General features: G+C 37.7%; 1 protein-coding gene across 1 annotated transcript in view; it reads right to left on the bottom strand.

Annotated features, from left to right (window-relative positions):
* Positions 1–1187: 1187 nt before the first annotated feature.
* The window catches only part of Vps50 (vacuolar protein sorting 50), a 323674-nt gene continuing 305403 nt past the window's right edge, over positions 1188–19458 (bottom strand). The window contains exon 18 of the mRNA XM_067141007.2: positions 1188–2995. Within this exon, the coding sequence (XP_066997108.2) occupies positions 2891–2995 (105 nt within the window). The 3' untranslated portion in view covers positions 1188–2890. The remainder of the gene's footprint in view (positions 2996–19458) is intronic.

The raw sequence follows: 19458 nt of genomic DNA, 5'->3' as shown, positions 1-19458 counted from the left end.
GGTATTGAAACATGCACCTTCACTAGGAAAAATTCATCAAGGTTGCAGGCATCTGAAATGAAGCTTCCTAGGTTCACAATTCATAAAACCAAACTGGACAAGTTAAGGAACGATGTGGTTAGGAAGGAAGCTGGGATTGTTACATCGTTGTTAGGTTGGGTCAGCATGTCCAGATTGAGGTGGGCATGTAATTAGGATGTAGCCAACAAGGACAGCATATGTTAACTTGGAGAGACATGTAGCAGAAAAGCGGATGGTGAGAAGGCCAAGAACATCATAAAGATGGACACTGCAAATCGGGGAAGGACACTGGAGGATTTCATTAACAACGGAACGTATCTCAATAAGGCAGAATGGAAGAGACTCGCCAACAGTACCCAGGAAACTGGAACTGTAAAATAATGATGATTATTATCATTAATTTCCCCACCCAAATAAAAGTCATATCTACACCACTGCTTCTACATACATCACACCTCGCTAATCACTGTTCAATTTTATCCAAGATTTGAACTCTGGCACATTCAACCATAAACATCTCATCTCAGAATGAACAGAAACATTTTCGTTTCTTTTCTAAAATTTGGAGATAATTATTACTCTCCATTATCCTGTAACTCATACTTACTTGGCACAACTAACTGATATGATTGATTAGAAATAGACAAGACAGAAAAAAACCAGTAAGTTATAACTGATACCACAATAAAAAATGTGTCATATTCATTGCTTTACAAGATGGTGTGAGAGTGGTAGTCCCTTATTATTTAACACTACATGATAGTTAGATGGAATATAACAAGCGAGATTGTTGTTGGCTAATAACCTGTGCATTGCAGAGCACAAAATTCAAAGCTTGCTGCCTGGTGAAGCAATGTGGTTAAAATAATGAACATAGTATTAACTGAAGTTTTAATTTTAATATAAGGCTGATTTCAAAAATCATGATTAAAATTGGGTTGTTCAAAGTAAATTCCAGACATATAACAGTCAGGAAAGAGGTTCTTGTAACTTGTAAATTCCCAATAGACTGTAAAAATTATGAATGGTTGGTAATCCTAGCAGGCATAGTTTGTAGTACTGTAGTTCTTTATCTTATGGCTGCAGTAGAACTGACATTATGTAGTGGCTGAGAAAACAATCAATATAGGAGTGGGACCAACGAGATAAGAACCAACAAATTTTAAACAAATATAATTTAATCAATAAGTTCTCATCAGTCCACTACAAGAGACAGAACATATATGGTTTAAAAATAAGAGTAACAAATTTCTCTCACATTTCCAGGAAAGAAAGCAACTTTCCTCTGGACTCCTAGTGTGATACAAATAATAATTCTCATGTACAGAAGACAAATGTTTTGTTTTGTTTTGTTTTGTGTGTGTGTGTGTGTGTCTGTGTCTTCCACATAAAAATGAAAAGAGTATCACAAAGTGCTATTGCAGAAACACAAAAATTAAGAAAACACTGGTCAGACCAAGTATGTAGCTACAATCTGTATAATCTATTGAGTTTATTGCACAATAGTCCAGTAGCAATTTTTGAGCTTTGTACTCATCAGAAATACTCAATTACACTAACTACTTAGAATAACAAGAAATTGTTAGGATATGTAAGCTGTACACAGTTAACAATCAAGTGATTACCCAAGAAATTAAGAATATCAAGCAACTGTTAAATATGATGGTGAAATAGCTGAGATTGGTGGCATTTGCAAATATGTAAACACAACAACTCTCTGTATTCTGGCATGTTAAAAGTACTCCTGCAGGACAAAATTCTAACGTCTTGGCCCTTAGTAGTAAGAAAGGAGTTTATAATAATAATAATAATAATAATAATAATAATAATAATAATAATAATAATAATAATAATAATAATAATAATAATAATAACGAGGAACCGAGCTCGATAGCTGCAGTAGCTTAAGTGCGGCCAGTATCCAGTAATCGGGAGATAGTGGGTTCGAGCCCCACTGTCGGCAGCCCTGAAGATGATTTTCTGTGGTTTCCCATTTTCACACCAGGCAAATGCCGGGGCTGAACCTTGATTAAGGCCACGGCCGCTTCCTTCCAATTCCTAGGCCTTTCCTGTCCCATCGTCGCCATAAGACATATCTGTGTCGGTGCGACGTCAAGCAAATAACAAAAAAGATGATGATGATGATGATGATGATGATGATGATGAAACCACCAGATTTATCAACTAAGGATGTTCCCACCATCACCACTAATTCCCTTTTCCTTCAAAGCTTACCACCCTAACTTTCACAAAATCTAAATTAAACTACACAGAAATATGTTTAAACAAATAACAAGTTTTCAAATTTAAAGAGAAAATTAAGCACTTCTGAATAGTACAAAGCTTGTGTAATTTGCATACTTGTTTGGGGGTAGATTTAAGGTATATTTCTGTGCCTAACAATTTTAATATCAAACTAATTTTAGAACAATTTTTTATAAAACAAATTTTTATGAACTAAAGAAAATTTACAGGCTTTTTTTAATTGCCAGGAAACACATTGTACCAAAAATATGACTCCTCCATCTCTTCAGCTTCAATATGTACAAAAGATCTTTCACAGGGTTAACTTTTAGTTGTCCTTTCTAACTTCTAGACATCAAATTCTACAACATAATTACTGTTCCTGCTGTTTTCCTTGGATGGCAAAATACAATATTCACTGATGCATTATTTTTCTTTATCCTCTTTGAGGTAATTATGTACTAACAACAGTGTGAAATACACATTATATTACTAATTCTCCATGGGTGGTGAGAGGTTTCACCCTGTGTCATAAGACTTTCTTGTCAGTCAAATGTACACAAATATAAATATACAGGTAGTGAAGCTATGCTATATCAACACAGCAGTACATCATAATTTTATACTATCTTTTTATCTTAATGAGGGTTTCAAGTCGCTGTCGGGTCTTGCTATCATTCTGGCATGTACATCGCACTAGAGATTTCAGTTGCTCCGATGTGTACTCTTCCTGTAATATAAAGCAAAACAATTTCTATAAATAAAAGTCCAAGGAAATAGCTTAAGCAGGATTCTACAGGGTGGTGCACGAATAGTTGACACATTTAATTTTAGAATAACAACTTTATTTTTCACAGAACAATAATGAAATTTTAGACACAGGCAGCTTGGACCCTGGAAATACATTTCACTATATCACAGGTTCAACGTGGCCTCCACCGCGGCGGATAACCTCTTCGAGACGAGTGCGCATGTTCCTGACGACGTTGCGGCACAGGTCTTCATGAATTTCACTGCAGAGCTGCACAATCCGAGCAAGCATTTCCATGCGGTTTTGAGGTCTTTTTTCTTTCAAATAGCCCCATAAAATAAATCACAAGGATTTAAATCAGGGCTTTAAGGAGGCCATGAGAATTTGCCATTATTTTTGTACTGTGGGTAACGAAAAGACATTACACGATCACCAAATACTCCCCTCAAAAATTGAAGAACATCGTCAGCTGTGTGAGGTGTTGCAACATCTTGCATAAACCACTGCGTATGAATAGGGATAGCGAGAATTTGAGGCAAGAATTTATTCCCCAGCATGTCCTTCTATCACTGTGCATTAACTGTCTGACTGCAAAAAAAAAAAAAAAAATAATGGTCCAACTAACTCGTGACTTAACAGGACTACCCATAGACTCACTTTTTCTCCATACGTGTTTTTTCGTGAATAATGTCTGGTTTTCTGTTGCCCAAAACCGCACATTTTGTTTATTAACTGCTCCATTGAGATGAAAATAGACTTCATCAGAGAACCAAATGTTAAACAGCACTTCATCTTTATCTTGAGTCCATAAGGCGCACTGCAATCTCTTCTCCCTGTGAAGATCTGTGAGCTTGTGTAGTACAGTCATTTTGTACGGGCACAACTGAAGGTCATCGTGTAACATTCTTTGAACTGAACGGCGCGATATTCCACTTCCTCTTGAAGCTCCCCGTGTTGACTTGTGTGGGCTGCGCTGCATGGCGACCCAGAGGAGACCAAACTGCTGGTGCACGTGGTCGTGTTTTTTTTTTCCACCCTGCTTTGTTCTTCAAATTTTCTGCATAAGCGAAGGATGATGTTCCTTGCTGGTGCCCACCTAATCTGAAATACAGCTCGAAATTTCCTTTGTGTCGCCATAACAATTTTTAATTCGCAATAAAAGATAACCGTTTTGACGCGCGGCTGAACGGAGAGTCGGCCGTAGTCGGTCATGGCAGAAAGCTCACTGCAATGCAGGCATTTGGAGACAAAGCAGCAGTGTCACCCGTACAGATATTTCCATGAAACAGGGAAGGTGTGCGGAAAATTTGAACAACATAGTACGCAAGTTACATTTTATATTTGCTTTTCAAATGTGTCAACTATTCGTGCGCCACCCTGTAGATGAATCCACTCCCAAAATTACTACCCAAGATATGACTCGTATGAAGAACAGAGTTTATTGCATCCATCTTGGAATGTAGAAGTCAATGTGCAGCTAAAAGACCAAAATTCTTCAACAAGATTTCTTTGTGGATAATAAAAACAGTCTGCCAATTCCTAAGGTACCACCTTTTCAGACAATAATGTTTAAACATATTGTCAGACCATGCCCACCGGGTGTGGAAAGACAACCAGTAATACTGTAGCACCATTTCTTTCACTGAAAGTACATCCCACAAACCTTAGAATTACGCTCTAAATGATCTTTCAAACTTTCACAGAAGGTATATACATTGTGAAAAACCTTTCAATTCCTTATTCACTTTTCTAATACATTTATAGCTTGTGCTGCTGAGAGTGCCAGAGGCAGAGAGGACCTGACAACTTAAGAGCTGCTCTGAATACTTGGATCACTAAATAGTGAATCTTCTAAGTCTTTCTGTGGAGTGCTTTTTAACATACTCAGATATGAATGTGCACATAGAGTAATGAAAGTGAACTCTCTGTGGTTCGGTGGTAGAGTGTCAACCTCTATATTCCAAGATAGTGTGTTCAAACCTGGCCGAGGTAGTTGGATTCTTGAAGGGTAGAAATAAGTCAATTCAACACTCGATGTTGGATGATGTTGGCGTGCTAAAGATCTCTGGTGACATATCTTGTGTTTATGTGACAAAATTTCTTAAGAACACAGCCACAGATCACCCAACAGAGATCAATTTCTCAGCCACTCTGTCATCTGGTAGAGTAAAACAAAATATTGAAAGTGACAAGCTGGCAGCCTAAATGCTGTCAAATCAAAATGCATTGACAAGGTAGCTGAGGCCATACCATCATTATTATTGGTATTTGGAAGTAAAAGTCTAAAATTAATTATAGTGAGCAGAAGTAAAAATGAGATTGATAGACAAAATATGTAGCAAATATGTCAGAATAAGGGCAGCCTGCTCTTCAGGGTCATGGGGTCACAGTGTATGCCCCACTAATATCTTTTGAGTACCTAAAATTCTTGTCTTCATATCCTATAACTTACTTTGAATTAGACTAAATATATTAACTGACTGGTTTTAATTATTCCATAAAGTAATTTACATTGGTAGTAAAAATGCTACCAAATGATTCTTTTCTGAATCAAAGACAATCAAACAATGCTATATTCAGACTGAAGATGATGATACATCAAGATAATTTATTTGATAACCTGTGACTGAAAGACAACCTTTAAATATGGGGTTCTTATTCCTATACAAAATTAATACGGTATAATTGGGTTTATAATAGAAAGAATCATTAGCACAAATTTTAATTCAATGTTAGAAGCTCCAACAAACTCTTAAAACAATCACAGATGCTAGCAACACTTATGTTACAACAAAAGTAAGTATATATTAAGACTGTGGAGAGGTACCATGTAGGCTATGACCTGCCATCTAACTACCAAGTGTCGCAATAGCCAAGTTGGAAAGTATATATGCCCTTATGTCTGAGAAGCCAGGATACAAGACGATTGAGCCAAAACCTGGGGAGTTAGTTTCTTTTGTTTTTGTGTATTATTGTGTATGTCGTATAGTCTCATATTCATTGTTTATCTAAGAAATAATGTTTATTTGGCTCTGAAAAGTGCCTCTTTCATCTTAGCTAGGTTGGACTAAGACACAACTGCCTCTGGACAGGAAGCAGGTTGTGCAAATTCCAGCTTTCTTGTTTAACAAATAAACAGCTTGAAGAACTCCTTGATTATACAGATCACAGCATGATGCTGCGGGCATACCAGACGAGTTGTTGAAGTTGATCAGAATTTTCCAGTTTCTGTGTATATACCATTGGTTTTAATGTCCCTATAGGAAGAAAACAAGTTTCCCTTTTATTTAATTTTTTCAATTAGCAGTTTAAAGTTGTTCAGGTTGCATAAATTTACAGTGGGAATGGAGTAGGAAAGGGAAGAAAACCACCCTGGCATTTGCCTGCTGTGTACATGGAAAACCATTTTCAAGGCTACTAATGGTGGGATTCAAAGCAATGCAAACTTACAGTTTCAACACCCATAACGTGTAACCAACTCGCTAGTGGGGTAAGATAAGGTGATATACCATCAAAGATGGAATTTGTTGAATCTAAGATGATGAAACAGTGAGATGAAATGTTACAAGAAACAAAATAATTCTATCAAAACATATCTACAGTAACTTTACAGGTTTTAGAATACAGACTCCCAAACCATACAGTCTGAACAGGGAAATACCAGAACTGTAACCCTTAACAACCAGTAAACAAAAATAAAGTGACCTCATTTTGCCACATATTTGGGAGACACCATATGGAAGCTATCATTCCTGAACTTATCAATTTTTTTCATCATTATTTCATGAAAAGTGATTCATATAAGAGGGTCTAGCTACTGGACAATAAGATGGATGAAAACCAGGGCTATATCGTCCTTGCTCTATCAAATTAACGCATCTGCAAATTTTCAAAAAATTGGGAGAGCTGAAAGAAGTTGTGATTACTCATGTCAAATCAATGTTTATATTTAATGATTGGTTTTATGTGTTAGGCATACAGAACGAGCTGCAGATGAGAGACTTTGTCAGAGGGTAGACATTATATAAATAACTGGTCACATGGTTTGGATCACGTAGCTGTGAGCTTGCAATCAGGAGATAGTGGGTTCGAATTCCACTCTTGGCAGCCCTGAAGATGGTTTGCCATGGTTTCCAATTTGCATTCCAGGCATACCTTAATTAAGGTCAAGGTCTCCTCCTTCCTAGTCCTAGCACTTTCCTATCTCATCATCACCATAATACCTGCCTGTGCTGGTGTGACGTGCAACAAATACTACCTAATTTAAAAAAATTATTAGAGGAATATGTAACAATGGTTATGTTCAAAAGGGAAGGCCGCAACTGGCACAAAATGTATCTCTGCTGAATTGAGACTCAGAAATACCAAGAGCTCTTAGTTGAAAGTAGTCATATAGTACACTAGCAAGATACCCGTGCTTCGCTACGGTATTATACTGAAAATTATAATTGAATGCTTAACGTTTTATATATAATCCTCAGAAATTTGCGATTTGACTCGTTTTCTGAGAGAATCCGCCAAAATTCACGATCTGAGTCGTTTTCTGAGAGATTACGGCAAAGTTCCTCCCATTTTTCAATCTTTCTTTCCAGCAATCGATTTCGTACTTCCCGGGCTAGGTCCAAGTTTTCCACCCGGTGAGTTGGGTCCCTAAATCTTTGCCATCTTTTCCTATAAGCATTTTTAGTATGGATCAAATCCTGAAGGAGATCCGGTGTGGTGTCGTCTTGGGTGCCTTGGCGGTACTGAACCCGCGGCTGGACTGTATTCGTAGTCATTATCAGGCCAGGACTCGTTTCCAGCGTGGTCCGCATAATTTGACGACGGTCCAGAACATTATTATTATTATTATTATTATTATTATTATTATTAGTAGATGTTCTGGACCCCACAGCAAGATGCAAGACTGCTACTTGGTGGTAAATTACATCTGCTGCCATTGTCATTGTTGACAATGTGACCAACACCATTGCCGTGTGTAGGAAAGTTTGCGGGATTTCTGGCGATACGAATGACATACTTCCGTGCATTATTGACCTTATTATAGAGGTGAACAATTGAACGGTCAATCTCATTCCTAAAGTTTATTTCAAACGTGTTTAAATTTTTATTTATATGCCAGGAGAGTCTACTGTAATCTAAGAACGTTCTCCGAAGGAAAAGATGTCTGTTGAAATTGAACCCAGCAAAGATAAAAAATGATCGGTTTATGATCAGAATAAGTACATCGAAAATCTACAGCCTGTTTCCAGTCATTCGACAGGGTCAGGAATGGAATGAATAAAGCCCCATCTAGCGGCGACAGTAGGAATTGGGCTTGGTATGAACATTAAAACAAGAATAATAGTTAACACCACCTTTCCAATACTTATCTTTCCTATATTTAGGAAATAAATATTACAACAGGCGTTGTAAGATGGGACATGTTTCGCTTAACAGTAGTAAGCATCATCTCTTTGCCTAGGCAAGCACACAGATACACACACGCAGCAACGGGCATAAATTTAACAGACCCCCTTGAACGGCTAATGTCTCCGCTCAATGCTCATCCAACATAAGAGATTTCAGTTCACGCAGTTGGCATCTTATTTTTTCCGTTTTGGTCTTGAACTCCCAGCATAAATGAAGTGGCTTCAAGCGTGATCAATCCTGTTTGAAGTGTTACTACTCCATGTCTGCTACAACATATGATTTCTCTCGCCCGTTCTCACGTATCTATACAAGAGTGGGATTTAATTATTTCTTCACTTAAAAGAATATAACCATTATGTTTTGTTATATATGAACATTCTTATTAACTGACTGGCAGCCATGAGTTTGATACTACACTGCCAACTCTATGTTGTACCTTATGTTTTTACTTCTGGCAACACGATTACGTGTTTTTTCTAACTCAGCCATGATGAACACTCTTATATATTTTCACGCTTGTTTTTATGTTTGAACATTCTGATTGACTGACTGGTAACAATGATATCCTAATGATTTTAATTATTTCACTACCAGCTCTGTATTATAGCCTACTTTCTGTTCTTATCCTCTGTCTCAACTCGATTGTGTTTTTTCTCTTAGCCATGTTGTAACATTCCATGTTTTTTTCACACTAGTTTCAAGCCTATTTTCATTTTATAAATATAAATGTTGATTCTTAGGGTGCCATATATGTTAAGGACACTAGGTTCAGGGCCCTGACCTAACTTTAGGCTAAGATTTATTTTCGGCTGATGATGCTTACTACTGTTAAGCGAAACATGTCCCATCTTACAACGCCTGTTGTAATGTTTATTTCCTAAATATAGGGAAGATAAGTATTGGAAAGGTGGTGTTAACTATTATTATTGTTTTAATGTTCATATCTGATGTCCAATACGGTCTCCAATGAGATTTATTACTTGTAATTGGGCTTGGTGCCGAAGCGCTCCCCTGGGGCAATGATTGATGAATGACAAATGAAATGAAATATTGGACAGTGTTGCTGGAATGAATGATGACAGGAAAAACCGGAGTATCCGGAGAAAATCCTGTCCCGCCTCCGTTTTATCCAGCACGAATATCACATGGAGTGACCGGGATTTGAACCACGGAACCCAGCTGTGAGAGGCCGGCGCACTGCCGCCTGAGCAACGGAGGATCCTTATAAGTACATTATGAACAGTAAAATCAATTGGTCTCACCTCCTTTAACACCCGACCACCGTTCAGTTTATATCCACCCCAAAAATAATTAAAAGAAGAAGTGTTTCTTTATGTTTAAAGGAGATTCCAAACACAAATGTTCACGCCTAATACCTTCAGTTTAAGTATCCCCATAAAAATAATTCACTTCCTTTCACACTCCTCCCCCCCCGCCAAGTGAATTTTTCGGCAAAAATTACTTGTTTCTTTAATTGTAAAGGATCTTCTACATACCAATCATCACGACTCGAACTTCTTCAGTTTTTGATTTATGTGTCCTCGTGAAAGGAATTCAACTCCTTTTCACTCCCGCCTCACAAGATTGTTCCCCCCCCCAACGCATTTTTCTTTGTGTTTAAAGGAAATCCAAACACCAATTTTCATGTCTGTAACAACTTAATTTTTATTAGATGTATGTATTCTCATACAATTAAGTCATTTAAGTTTTCAATTCTTTCACCCGCCCCCTTCATTGGATTTTCCGAAAATACGTGTTTTTTACTTTTAAAGCATATTCCAAATATAAAATTTCACGTCTATAACATCTTCATTTTTGAGATATCAGTAGCCTAATTAAAAGAAGTCAACACCATTTTCAGTCACTTTAACCCCCTCCCTCCACCAAAGTAGTATTTCCAAAAACTAAAAATACACGTTTCTTTATTTTTAATAGAGATAAAAAATACCATTTTTACTTCTGTAACATATTTTTTTGATATATTCTGTAGAAATTCTCATTTTAAAATCTCATCCCTTTTTATTTCCCCTTAAGGGGAGTTTCCAAAAACAAATCACCTGTTTCTTTACATTTACAGGTAATTCCAAATACCCACTTTTTACGTCTGTAACATTTTATGTTTCTCAGATATTCTGTAGATATAGTCTTTCGAAAAATTCACCCCAATTTGTCTCTCCTGTTTAACAGCCATTAATTGGATTTTCCAAAAACAAAAAATACGCGTTTCTTTATAAAGGAGATCCCATATACAAATTTTCAGTTATGTATTATCTTCAGTTTCTGAGATATATGTATCCTCATTAAAGGCATTCAACCCTTTTACACCCCTCCTATTGAGATTTACAGAAAACAAAAAAAATACGTGTTCCTTTATTTTTAAAGGAGATTCTAAATACCAATTTTTACATCTATAAACTGTAAAAGTTTTGAGATATAGATACACTCACTTAAAAAATTCACCCCTTTCCCCCCGCCATTAACTGGATTATCCAAAAACCAAAAATACATGTTCCTTTATTTTTAAAGGAGATCCCAAACAACAATTTTCAGGTCTGTAATATCTTCTGGTTCTGAAATATAAGTAGCCACATTAAAGGCATTCAACTCATTTTTCACCCTTTTCCACCCTTCCTATTGGAATTTTCCGAAAACAAAAAGATACGTGTTTCTTTATTTTAAAGGAAATTCTAAATACCAAATTTTACATCTATAAACTTTAAAAGTTTTGAGATATAGATACACTCATTTTAAAAATTCACCACCTTTTCACTCCCCCCATTAATTGGATTTTCCAAAAACAAAAAATACGTGTTTATTTTTAAAAGAGATCAAAAGTACCAATTTTCAGGTCTGTTATATCTTCAGTTTCTGAGATATATAAGTATCCTCATTAAAGGCATTCAACCCATTTTTCACCCCTTTTCACCCCTCCTATTGGGATTTTCCGAAAACAAAAAAATACGTGTTTCTTTATTTTTAATGAAGATTCTAAATACCAATTTTTACATCTGTAAACTTTAAAAGTTTTGAGATATAGATGCGCTCATTTTAAAAATTCATCCCCCTTTTCACCCTCCCATTAATTGGATTTTCCAAAAACAAAAAATACATGTTTCTTTATTTTTAAAAGAGATCAAAAGTACCAATTTTCAGGTCTGTAATATCTTCAGTTTCTGAGATATGAGTACCGGTATCCTGATTAAAGGCATCCAACCCTTTTTTCACCGTTTTTTTTACCTCTCCTACTGGGATTTTCTGAAAACAAAAAAATGTGTTTCCTTATTTTTGAAGATGATTTTAAATACCAATTTTTACATCTGTAAACTTTTAAAGTTTTGAGATATAGACACATTCATTTTAAAATTTCAACCCCCTTTTCACCCCCTTAGCGAAGGAATATCCAGAAATTCTCTCTTAGCGAGCACCTACATCTTAATATGAATATATTCCCAAAATTTCATTTCTTTATGTCCAGTAGTTTTGGTCGGTCGTTCGGTCGGTCGGTCGGTCAGGACAAGTTACTTTATCATATAGTATATTACAGTTCTTGTACTTTGTGTTACCTTGGTTTGGTGGATCAGCAGAGGTGAAAGAAGGTGCTGGGGTGAATGGGTCTAACTACCAAATCAAAGTTAATTTGAAACTTTAACAAAGGTTATATTTTCTAAGTTTTAACAATTAATAACAACAAAAATCTAACAACTTTTGACTAGGTGAAGAAACAAGATTAGGAAGGATTCAAGATTTCAGAATTATAACACTTTTGGGCTACAAGCACCTAGTTTTACAAGTTTGAGCTCCTAGCTCAGCATTACCAAACAATGATTTGTTCAAAGGGCAGAAATCCCCTAAAACATGGAGCACCAGCTCCGTAATTTACCATGTCAAGCCTCCTAGGGGCACTTTTATAATACTAGAAAAGAGCTGACATGCTCTTAGTTTTTCAAGCCTATTCAAGGCAATATCAGACCTTACAATAACTTGCCCTCAAGGCAATTTAAAATTTACAAAAATAAAACAGGGGTATCTCGTATCCAACCTACAGGGCCTTCGTGTAAAAGAAATAACAGTTAAATAAATGGCCCAAGCACAAAATGAAAGGAGGCGAATACTTGCACTCCTCTATGCAGCTTCTTAAAACCTAACAGGCACTAGGCCGATGAAACAGGGGCTATTCCCAAACTATGGAGGTGACCCGTCTAAGAAAGTAATTTAAAACATTAAGGAAGGGAAGAAAATCAGTTACCAAAACGTAGTCACCTCAAAACCAAAATGAAGGGGAGCTCGAGAGGGTAAATCACTCTCTATCCCCGAATTACAGTTACAGATTTTTACAGATTTTTACATAAGCCGGCAGAACTTACATTTTAGAGAAAAAGGTTACATATTAAAGTTTCGGACCTTTCCCGCGGGTTAAACTGCTGAGCTAGCAAGAAATAAGATGTTAAATGGCCATTACCTTGCTAAAGACCTGCTGCCTGATGAAAGAGGCACCACCCGCCTCCTGCTTCAAATCCACACACTTAGATAGACGTTGATCAAAATGACAAAGAGACGTGAAAATCAGCAGTTTATAAACCCTCGGGGAAAGTTCGAGACCTTTTATGAATAAAACAGCCACACCCACTCAATTTCATTGGGTAGCTTAAAGTTACACACCAAATCAAAGAAGAAGCCTGTGATTGGTAGGAAATTAATTACAGAAATTCTTGATTGGTTAAATTCAAAACAGGCGGAAAGAAAGGATAAATATTGCCAACCCAAAAATGAATGAACAAAATTTAGTAAAGGAAAAACTTATGAAAACAAAATTACTTCTGAAAGGTTCTTTCACTTCGCACCAGGGTGCATGATCATAGTTTTTGTAGTGACCTCTATGAGGGAATGTCCAAACTTCTTGATGAAGAATGGAAAACAAAAACAAGTAGATTTTCACACAGTTCAGGAAACTTCACCATTAAAAAAATTACGGTAGTGACATCTTCTGAGAAAATTTGAAAGTTGGTCCTGTTTTAAGTTCAGAGTTCCTCCTGTAGAGGAGGTTTTATTGGCGTGAGATTTAAAAGTGCGGCGTAGGGGTGTACCCCCCGGTACACTTTGTATAAGTGGATAATTTACTTAAAAGTTTCAAGATCAGATAAAGTTGGGTAAAAGTCAAATAAGCTGTTTAGTTAACAATGATGGCTTGGAAATATTGACGGACCTTGTTGAAAGACAAAGTCAGATGTTTCAGAACTTGAGATTAATGTCAAAGAGCATAGCTTCACATAGTTTATGAAAGAGTCCAATTCATGAACACATCCCTGATATGGAAACAAACAATACAGTTCACACTGTTATGAGAAACAAATTAGTTTCAGTATTGAAATGATAGGAAGTATATTATACACTAGCTTCTGCCCACAGTTTCACACATGTGGAAAGTTATTTTATGGCCATTTATAGAAGTGATGGACACTGGAAACAGTAACAAAATGCATGCACATTTTTTTTTTTTATCAATGTGGTAGCATGCTAGCTCTGTTAATTTGTTGATAAAAGTTTAATATTATCACAAAGAAGAGAGAAGGGGTGTAGAGAAACCATCAACCCATAAATCAATGAGAATGGGAATATAATACCATGATCGGCAAGAAACACTGGTACTGACACCTCCCAAGTGGAAATTCTAAGTTCCCATGGAGGGAATTAGATTCTTTTCCACCAATAGAGCATATCAAAAATCAGATCAAAAATTAGATGGATGGCTTTTCCGGCGTTTGCTCTATTAACCAGCGTTTCGTCTTAGGTCTGACACTAGACTCTTCAGAGTGGGATGTGTCAGACCCTACCCACTGACGCTGGGGTGTATGCAGGTGAACTTATCAGAAGCTTATTTATGAAGCACAGTCTGATAACTGCATACAGGAGATAAAACTCCACAATGGAATTAATGCCCGCCTAGCAATTCCAAATGGAAATTCTAAGTTCCCATGGAGGGAATTAGATTCTTTTCCACCAATAGAGCATATCAAAAATCAGATCAAAAATTAGATGGATGGCTTTTCCGGCGTTTGCTCTATTAACCAGCGTTTCGTCTTAGGTCTGACACTAGACTCTTCAGAGTGGGATGTGTCAGACCCTACCCACTGACGCTGGGGTGTATGCAGGTGAACTTATCAGAAGCTTATTTATGAAGCACAGTCTGATAACTGCATACAGGAGATAAAACTCCACAATGGAATTAATGCCCGCCTAGCAATTCCAAATGGAAATTCTAAGTTCCCATGGAGGGAATTAGATTCTTTTCCACCAATAGAGCATATCAAAAATCAGATCAAAAATTAGATGGATGGCTTTTCCGGCGTTTGCTCTATTAACCAGCGTTTCGTCTTAGGTCTGACACTAGACTCTTCAGAGTGGGATGTGTCAGACCCTACCCACTGACGCTGGGGTGTATGCAGGTGAACTTATCAGAAGCTTATTTATGAAGCACAGTCTGATAACTGCATACAGGAGATAAAACTCCACAATGGAATTAATGCCCGCCTAGCAATTCCAAATGGAAATTCTAAGTTCCCATGGAGGGAATTAGATTCTTTTCCACCAATAGAGCATATCAAAAATCAGATCAAAAATTAGATGGATGGCTTTTCCGGCGTTTGCTCTATTAACCAGCGTTTCGTCTTAGGTCTGACACTAGACTCTTCAGAGTGGGATGTGTCAGACCCTACCCACTGACGCTGGGGTGTATGCAGGTGAACTTATCAGAAGCTTATTTATGAAGCACAGTCTGATAACTGCATACAGGAGATAAAACTCCACAATGGAATTAATGCCCGCCTAGCAATTCCAAATGGAAATTCTAAGTTCCCATGGAGGGAATTAGATTCTTTTCCACCAATAGAGCATATCAAAAATCAGATCAAAAATTAGATGGATGGCTTTTCCGGCGTTTGCTCTATTAACCAGCGTTTCGTCTTAGGTCTGACACTAGACTCTTCAGAGTGGGATGTGTCAGACCCTACCCACTGACGCTGGGGTGTATGCAGGTGAACTTATCAGAAGCTTATTTATGAAGCACAGTCTGATAACTGCATACAGGAGATAAAACTCCACAATGGAATTTTATCTCCTGTATGCAGTTATCAGACTGTGCTTCATAAATAAGCTTCTGATAAGTTCACCTGCATACACCCCAGCGTCAGTGGGTAGGGTCTGACACATCCCACTCTGAAGAGTCTAGTGTCAGACCTAAGACGAAACGCTGGTTAATAGAGCAAACGCCGGAAAAGCCATCCATCTAATTTTTGATCTGATTTTTGATATGCTCTATTGGTGGAAAAGAATCTAATTCCCTCCATGGGAACTTAGAATTTCCATTTGGAATTGCTAGGCGGGCATTAATTCCATTGTGGAGTTTTATCTCCTGTATGCAGTTATCAGACTGTGCTTCATAAATAAGCTTCTGATAAGTTCACCTGCATACACCCCAGCGTCAGTGGGTAGGGTCTGACACATCCCACTCTGAAGAGTCTAGTGTCAGACCTAAGACGAAACGCTGGTTAATAGAGCAAACGCCGGAAAAGCCATCCATCTAATTTTTGATCTGATTTTTGATATGCTCTATTGGTGGAAAAGAATCTAATTCCCTCCATGGGAACTTAGAATTTCCATTTGGAATTGCTAGGCGGGCATTAATTCCATTGTGGAGTTTTATCTCCTGTATGCAGTTATCAGACTGTGCTTCATAAATAAGCTTCTGATAAGTTCACCTGCATACACCCCAGCGTCAGTGGGTAGGGTCTGACACATCCCACTCTGAAGAGTCTAGTGTCAGACCTAAGACGAAACGCTGGTTAATAGAGCAAACGCCGGAAAAGCCATCCATCTAATTTTTGATCTGATTTTTGATATGCTCTATTGGTGGAAAAGAATCTAATTCCCTCCATGGGAACTTAGAATTTCCATTTGGAATTGCTAGGCGGGCATTAATTCCATTGTGGAGTTTTATCTCCTGTATGCAGTTATCAGACTGTGCTTCATAAATAAGCTTCTGATAAGTTCACCTGCATACACCCCAGCGTCAGTGGGTAGGGTCTGACACATCCCACTCTGAAGAGTCTAGTGTCAGACCTAAGACGAAACGCTGGTTAATAGAGCAAACGCCGGAAAAGCCATCCATCTAATTTTTGATCTGATTTTTGATATGCTCTATTGGTGGAAAAGAATCTAATTCCCTCCATGGGAACTTAGAATTTCCATTTGGAATTGCTAGGCGGGCATTAATTCCATTGTGGAGTTTTATCTCCTGTATGCAGTTATCAGACTGTGCTTCATAAATAAGCTTCTGATAAGTTCACCTGCATACACCCCAGCGTCAGTGGGTAGGGTCTGACACATCCCACTCTGAAGAGTCTAGTGTCAGACCTAAGACGAAACGCTGGTTAATAGAGCAAACGCCGGAAAAGCCATCCATCTAATTTTTGATCTGATTTTTGATATGCTCTATTGGTGGAAAAGAATCTAATTCCCTCCATGGGAACTTAGAATTTCCATTTGGAATTGCTAGGCGGGCATTAATTCCATTGTGGAGTTTTATCTCCTGTATGCAGTTATCAGACTGTGCTTCATAAATAAGCTTCTGATAAGTTCACCTGCATACACCCCAGCGTCAGTGGGTAGGGTCTGACACATCCCACTCTGAAGAGTCTAGTGTCAGACCTAAGACGAAACGCTGGTTAATAGAGCAAACGCCGGAAAAGCCATCCATCTAATTTTTGATCTGATTTTTGATATGCTCTATTGGTGGAAAAGAATCTAATTCCCTCCATGGGAACTTAGAATTTCCATTTGGAATTGCTAGGCGGGCATTAATTCCATTGTGGAGTTTTATCTCCTGTATGCAGTTATCAGACTGTGCTTCATAAATAAGCTTCTGATAAGTTCACCTGCATACACCCCAGCGTCAGTGGGTAGGGTCTGACACATCCCACTCTGAAGAGTCTAGTGTCAGACCTAAGACGAAACGCTGGTTAATAGAGCAAACGCCGGAAAAGCCATCCATCTAATTTTTGACCTCCCAAGTGGTACGCCACTTAAACAGAGGTCTGAAATATATGTGGAGCTAGAATTTGGTACTTCAGATGGTTCTGGATTCCATGGAATGAGTTATGGTCGCGAGTGAGAATGCCTACCAGGGAACGATACTACTGGAGCCTTGAAGGGGTTCACCACTAAAACTGAATTATCACACCACCAGATAGGCAGAGATATGGGGGAGGATGGGTTGGGAGGCATGGCAGCAGTATGGGGAGGCAGTGCCCCCACACCAGTTCAAAGTGCTGAACAGATAAGGTGTTTCTCTCTATTATTTGCTAACCTATTTCATTGTTTGCAATATTTTCATAACACTACTATTTTGTTGGTTATCACCAAAAGTAAAATCATGCTGCTTACTTATGGATCTTTCCCAGTTCTCATATTAAGTAATCCAGGTGCGAGTCTCATACACTGGAACCATACTCTAATTGGGGTCTTACCAGAGACTTATATGCCCTCTCCTTTACATTCTTACTACAACCCTTAAATACCCTCATAACCATGTGAACAGATATGTATTTTTTTATAACCTCATTAATGTGATAACCCTAACGAAACATCATTCCAATATCAACACATCGGCACTTACAGTGATTCCCATGAGGTACTATCACCCCATCAACAAAGTAATTAAAACTGAGAGGGACTTTTCGTCTTGGTGAAACTTACAACCCTACATTTCATCCCGTTCACCATCATACCATTATCTGCTGTCCATCTCACAACACTGTACAGGTCATTTTGTAGTCGATCACAATCCTAAATATTTACTACCCTACACAGGATAATATAATCTGTAAATGACCTTCTGTAATTCCAGTTCTTTACTCATATCATACATATAAAGGAAAACAAAGGCCCAATAATACTCCCCCGTGGAATCCCCCCCCCCCCCTCTTAATAATTACAGGATCAGATAACACTTCAACTACTCTAATTCTCAGAGTTCTATTTTCTGGGTAGCCACCCATTCAACCACTCTTTCTTTTTGTGTGTAGTCCAATAGCCCCCTCATTTCTAGAATCTGTCTCGCATGATCTACTCTATGAAATGCCTTGGATAATTCAATAGTGATACAATCCATTTTACCTCCTGCCATATATTGCTGAAATACTACAAACTGAGTCTCAATGGAATAACCTTTCCTAAATCCAAACTGCCTTCTACCAAACCAGTTAGTAATTTTGCAAATGTGTCTAATATAATCAGAAATAATATTTTCCCAGAGCTTACAAACAACACACGTCAAGCTGACTGGCCTGTAATATTATCTGCTTTATGTTTATCACCATTCCCCTTGTTCAGAGCAATGCAACACTCCATTCATTTGGTATCATTCCTTCATGTGAACAAGAATCAAATAAGTATTTCAGATATGGCACTATATCCCAACTGTTGCTTTTCTACCTTTGAACTTTTGTATCATTGTGTAAATGTCTTTATTTTCATAGGTGAATTTCAATAATTCACCTACTGAGCAAGTGCCCACGTGATTTGGGGCACATAGCAGTCAGCTTGCATTTGGGAGATAGTTGGTTTGAATCCCACCATCAGCTGCCCTGAAGATGATTTTCTGCGATTCCCCATTTTCATACCTTAAGGCTGTACCTTAATAAAGGCTATGGCTGCTTCCTTCCTGATCCTAGCCCTTTCCTATTCCATCGTCACCATAAGATCTATGTGTGTCGCTGCGATATAAAGCAAATTCTAAATGAAAAAGGTAATTCACTGGTATTTATCACCTCTTCTACCTGAACATTATCCTCATATCCAACTATCATTACATACCGTTAAATAAAAACTTCTATCTTCTGTAAGTCCTCACATATACACTCCCTTTGTTCATTAATGATCCCTGGAATGACCTTCCTGAAACCTTTTTCTGCCACACAAAGTATACATATCCTTCCATTGCTCTGTAAAATTCATATGGCTGCCAATTATGTTTA

Source organism: Anabrus simplex, chromosome 2 (assembly GCF_040414725.1).
Source record: "Anabrus simplex isolate iqAnaSimp1 chromosome 2, ASM4041472v1, whole genome shotgun sequence".
Lineage (NCBI taxonomy): Eukaryota > Metazoa > Arthropoda > Insecta > Orthoptera > Tettigoniidae > Anabrus > Anabrus simplex.
Note: the sequence above shows the minus strand (reverse complement) of the source record. Positions and strands in the feature narration are given on the sequence as shown.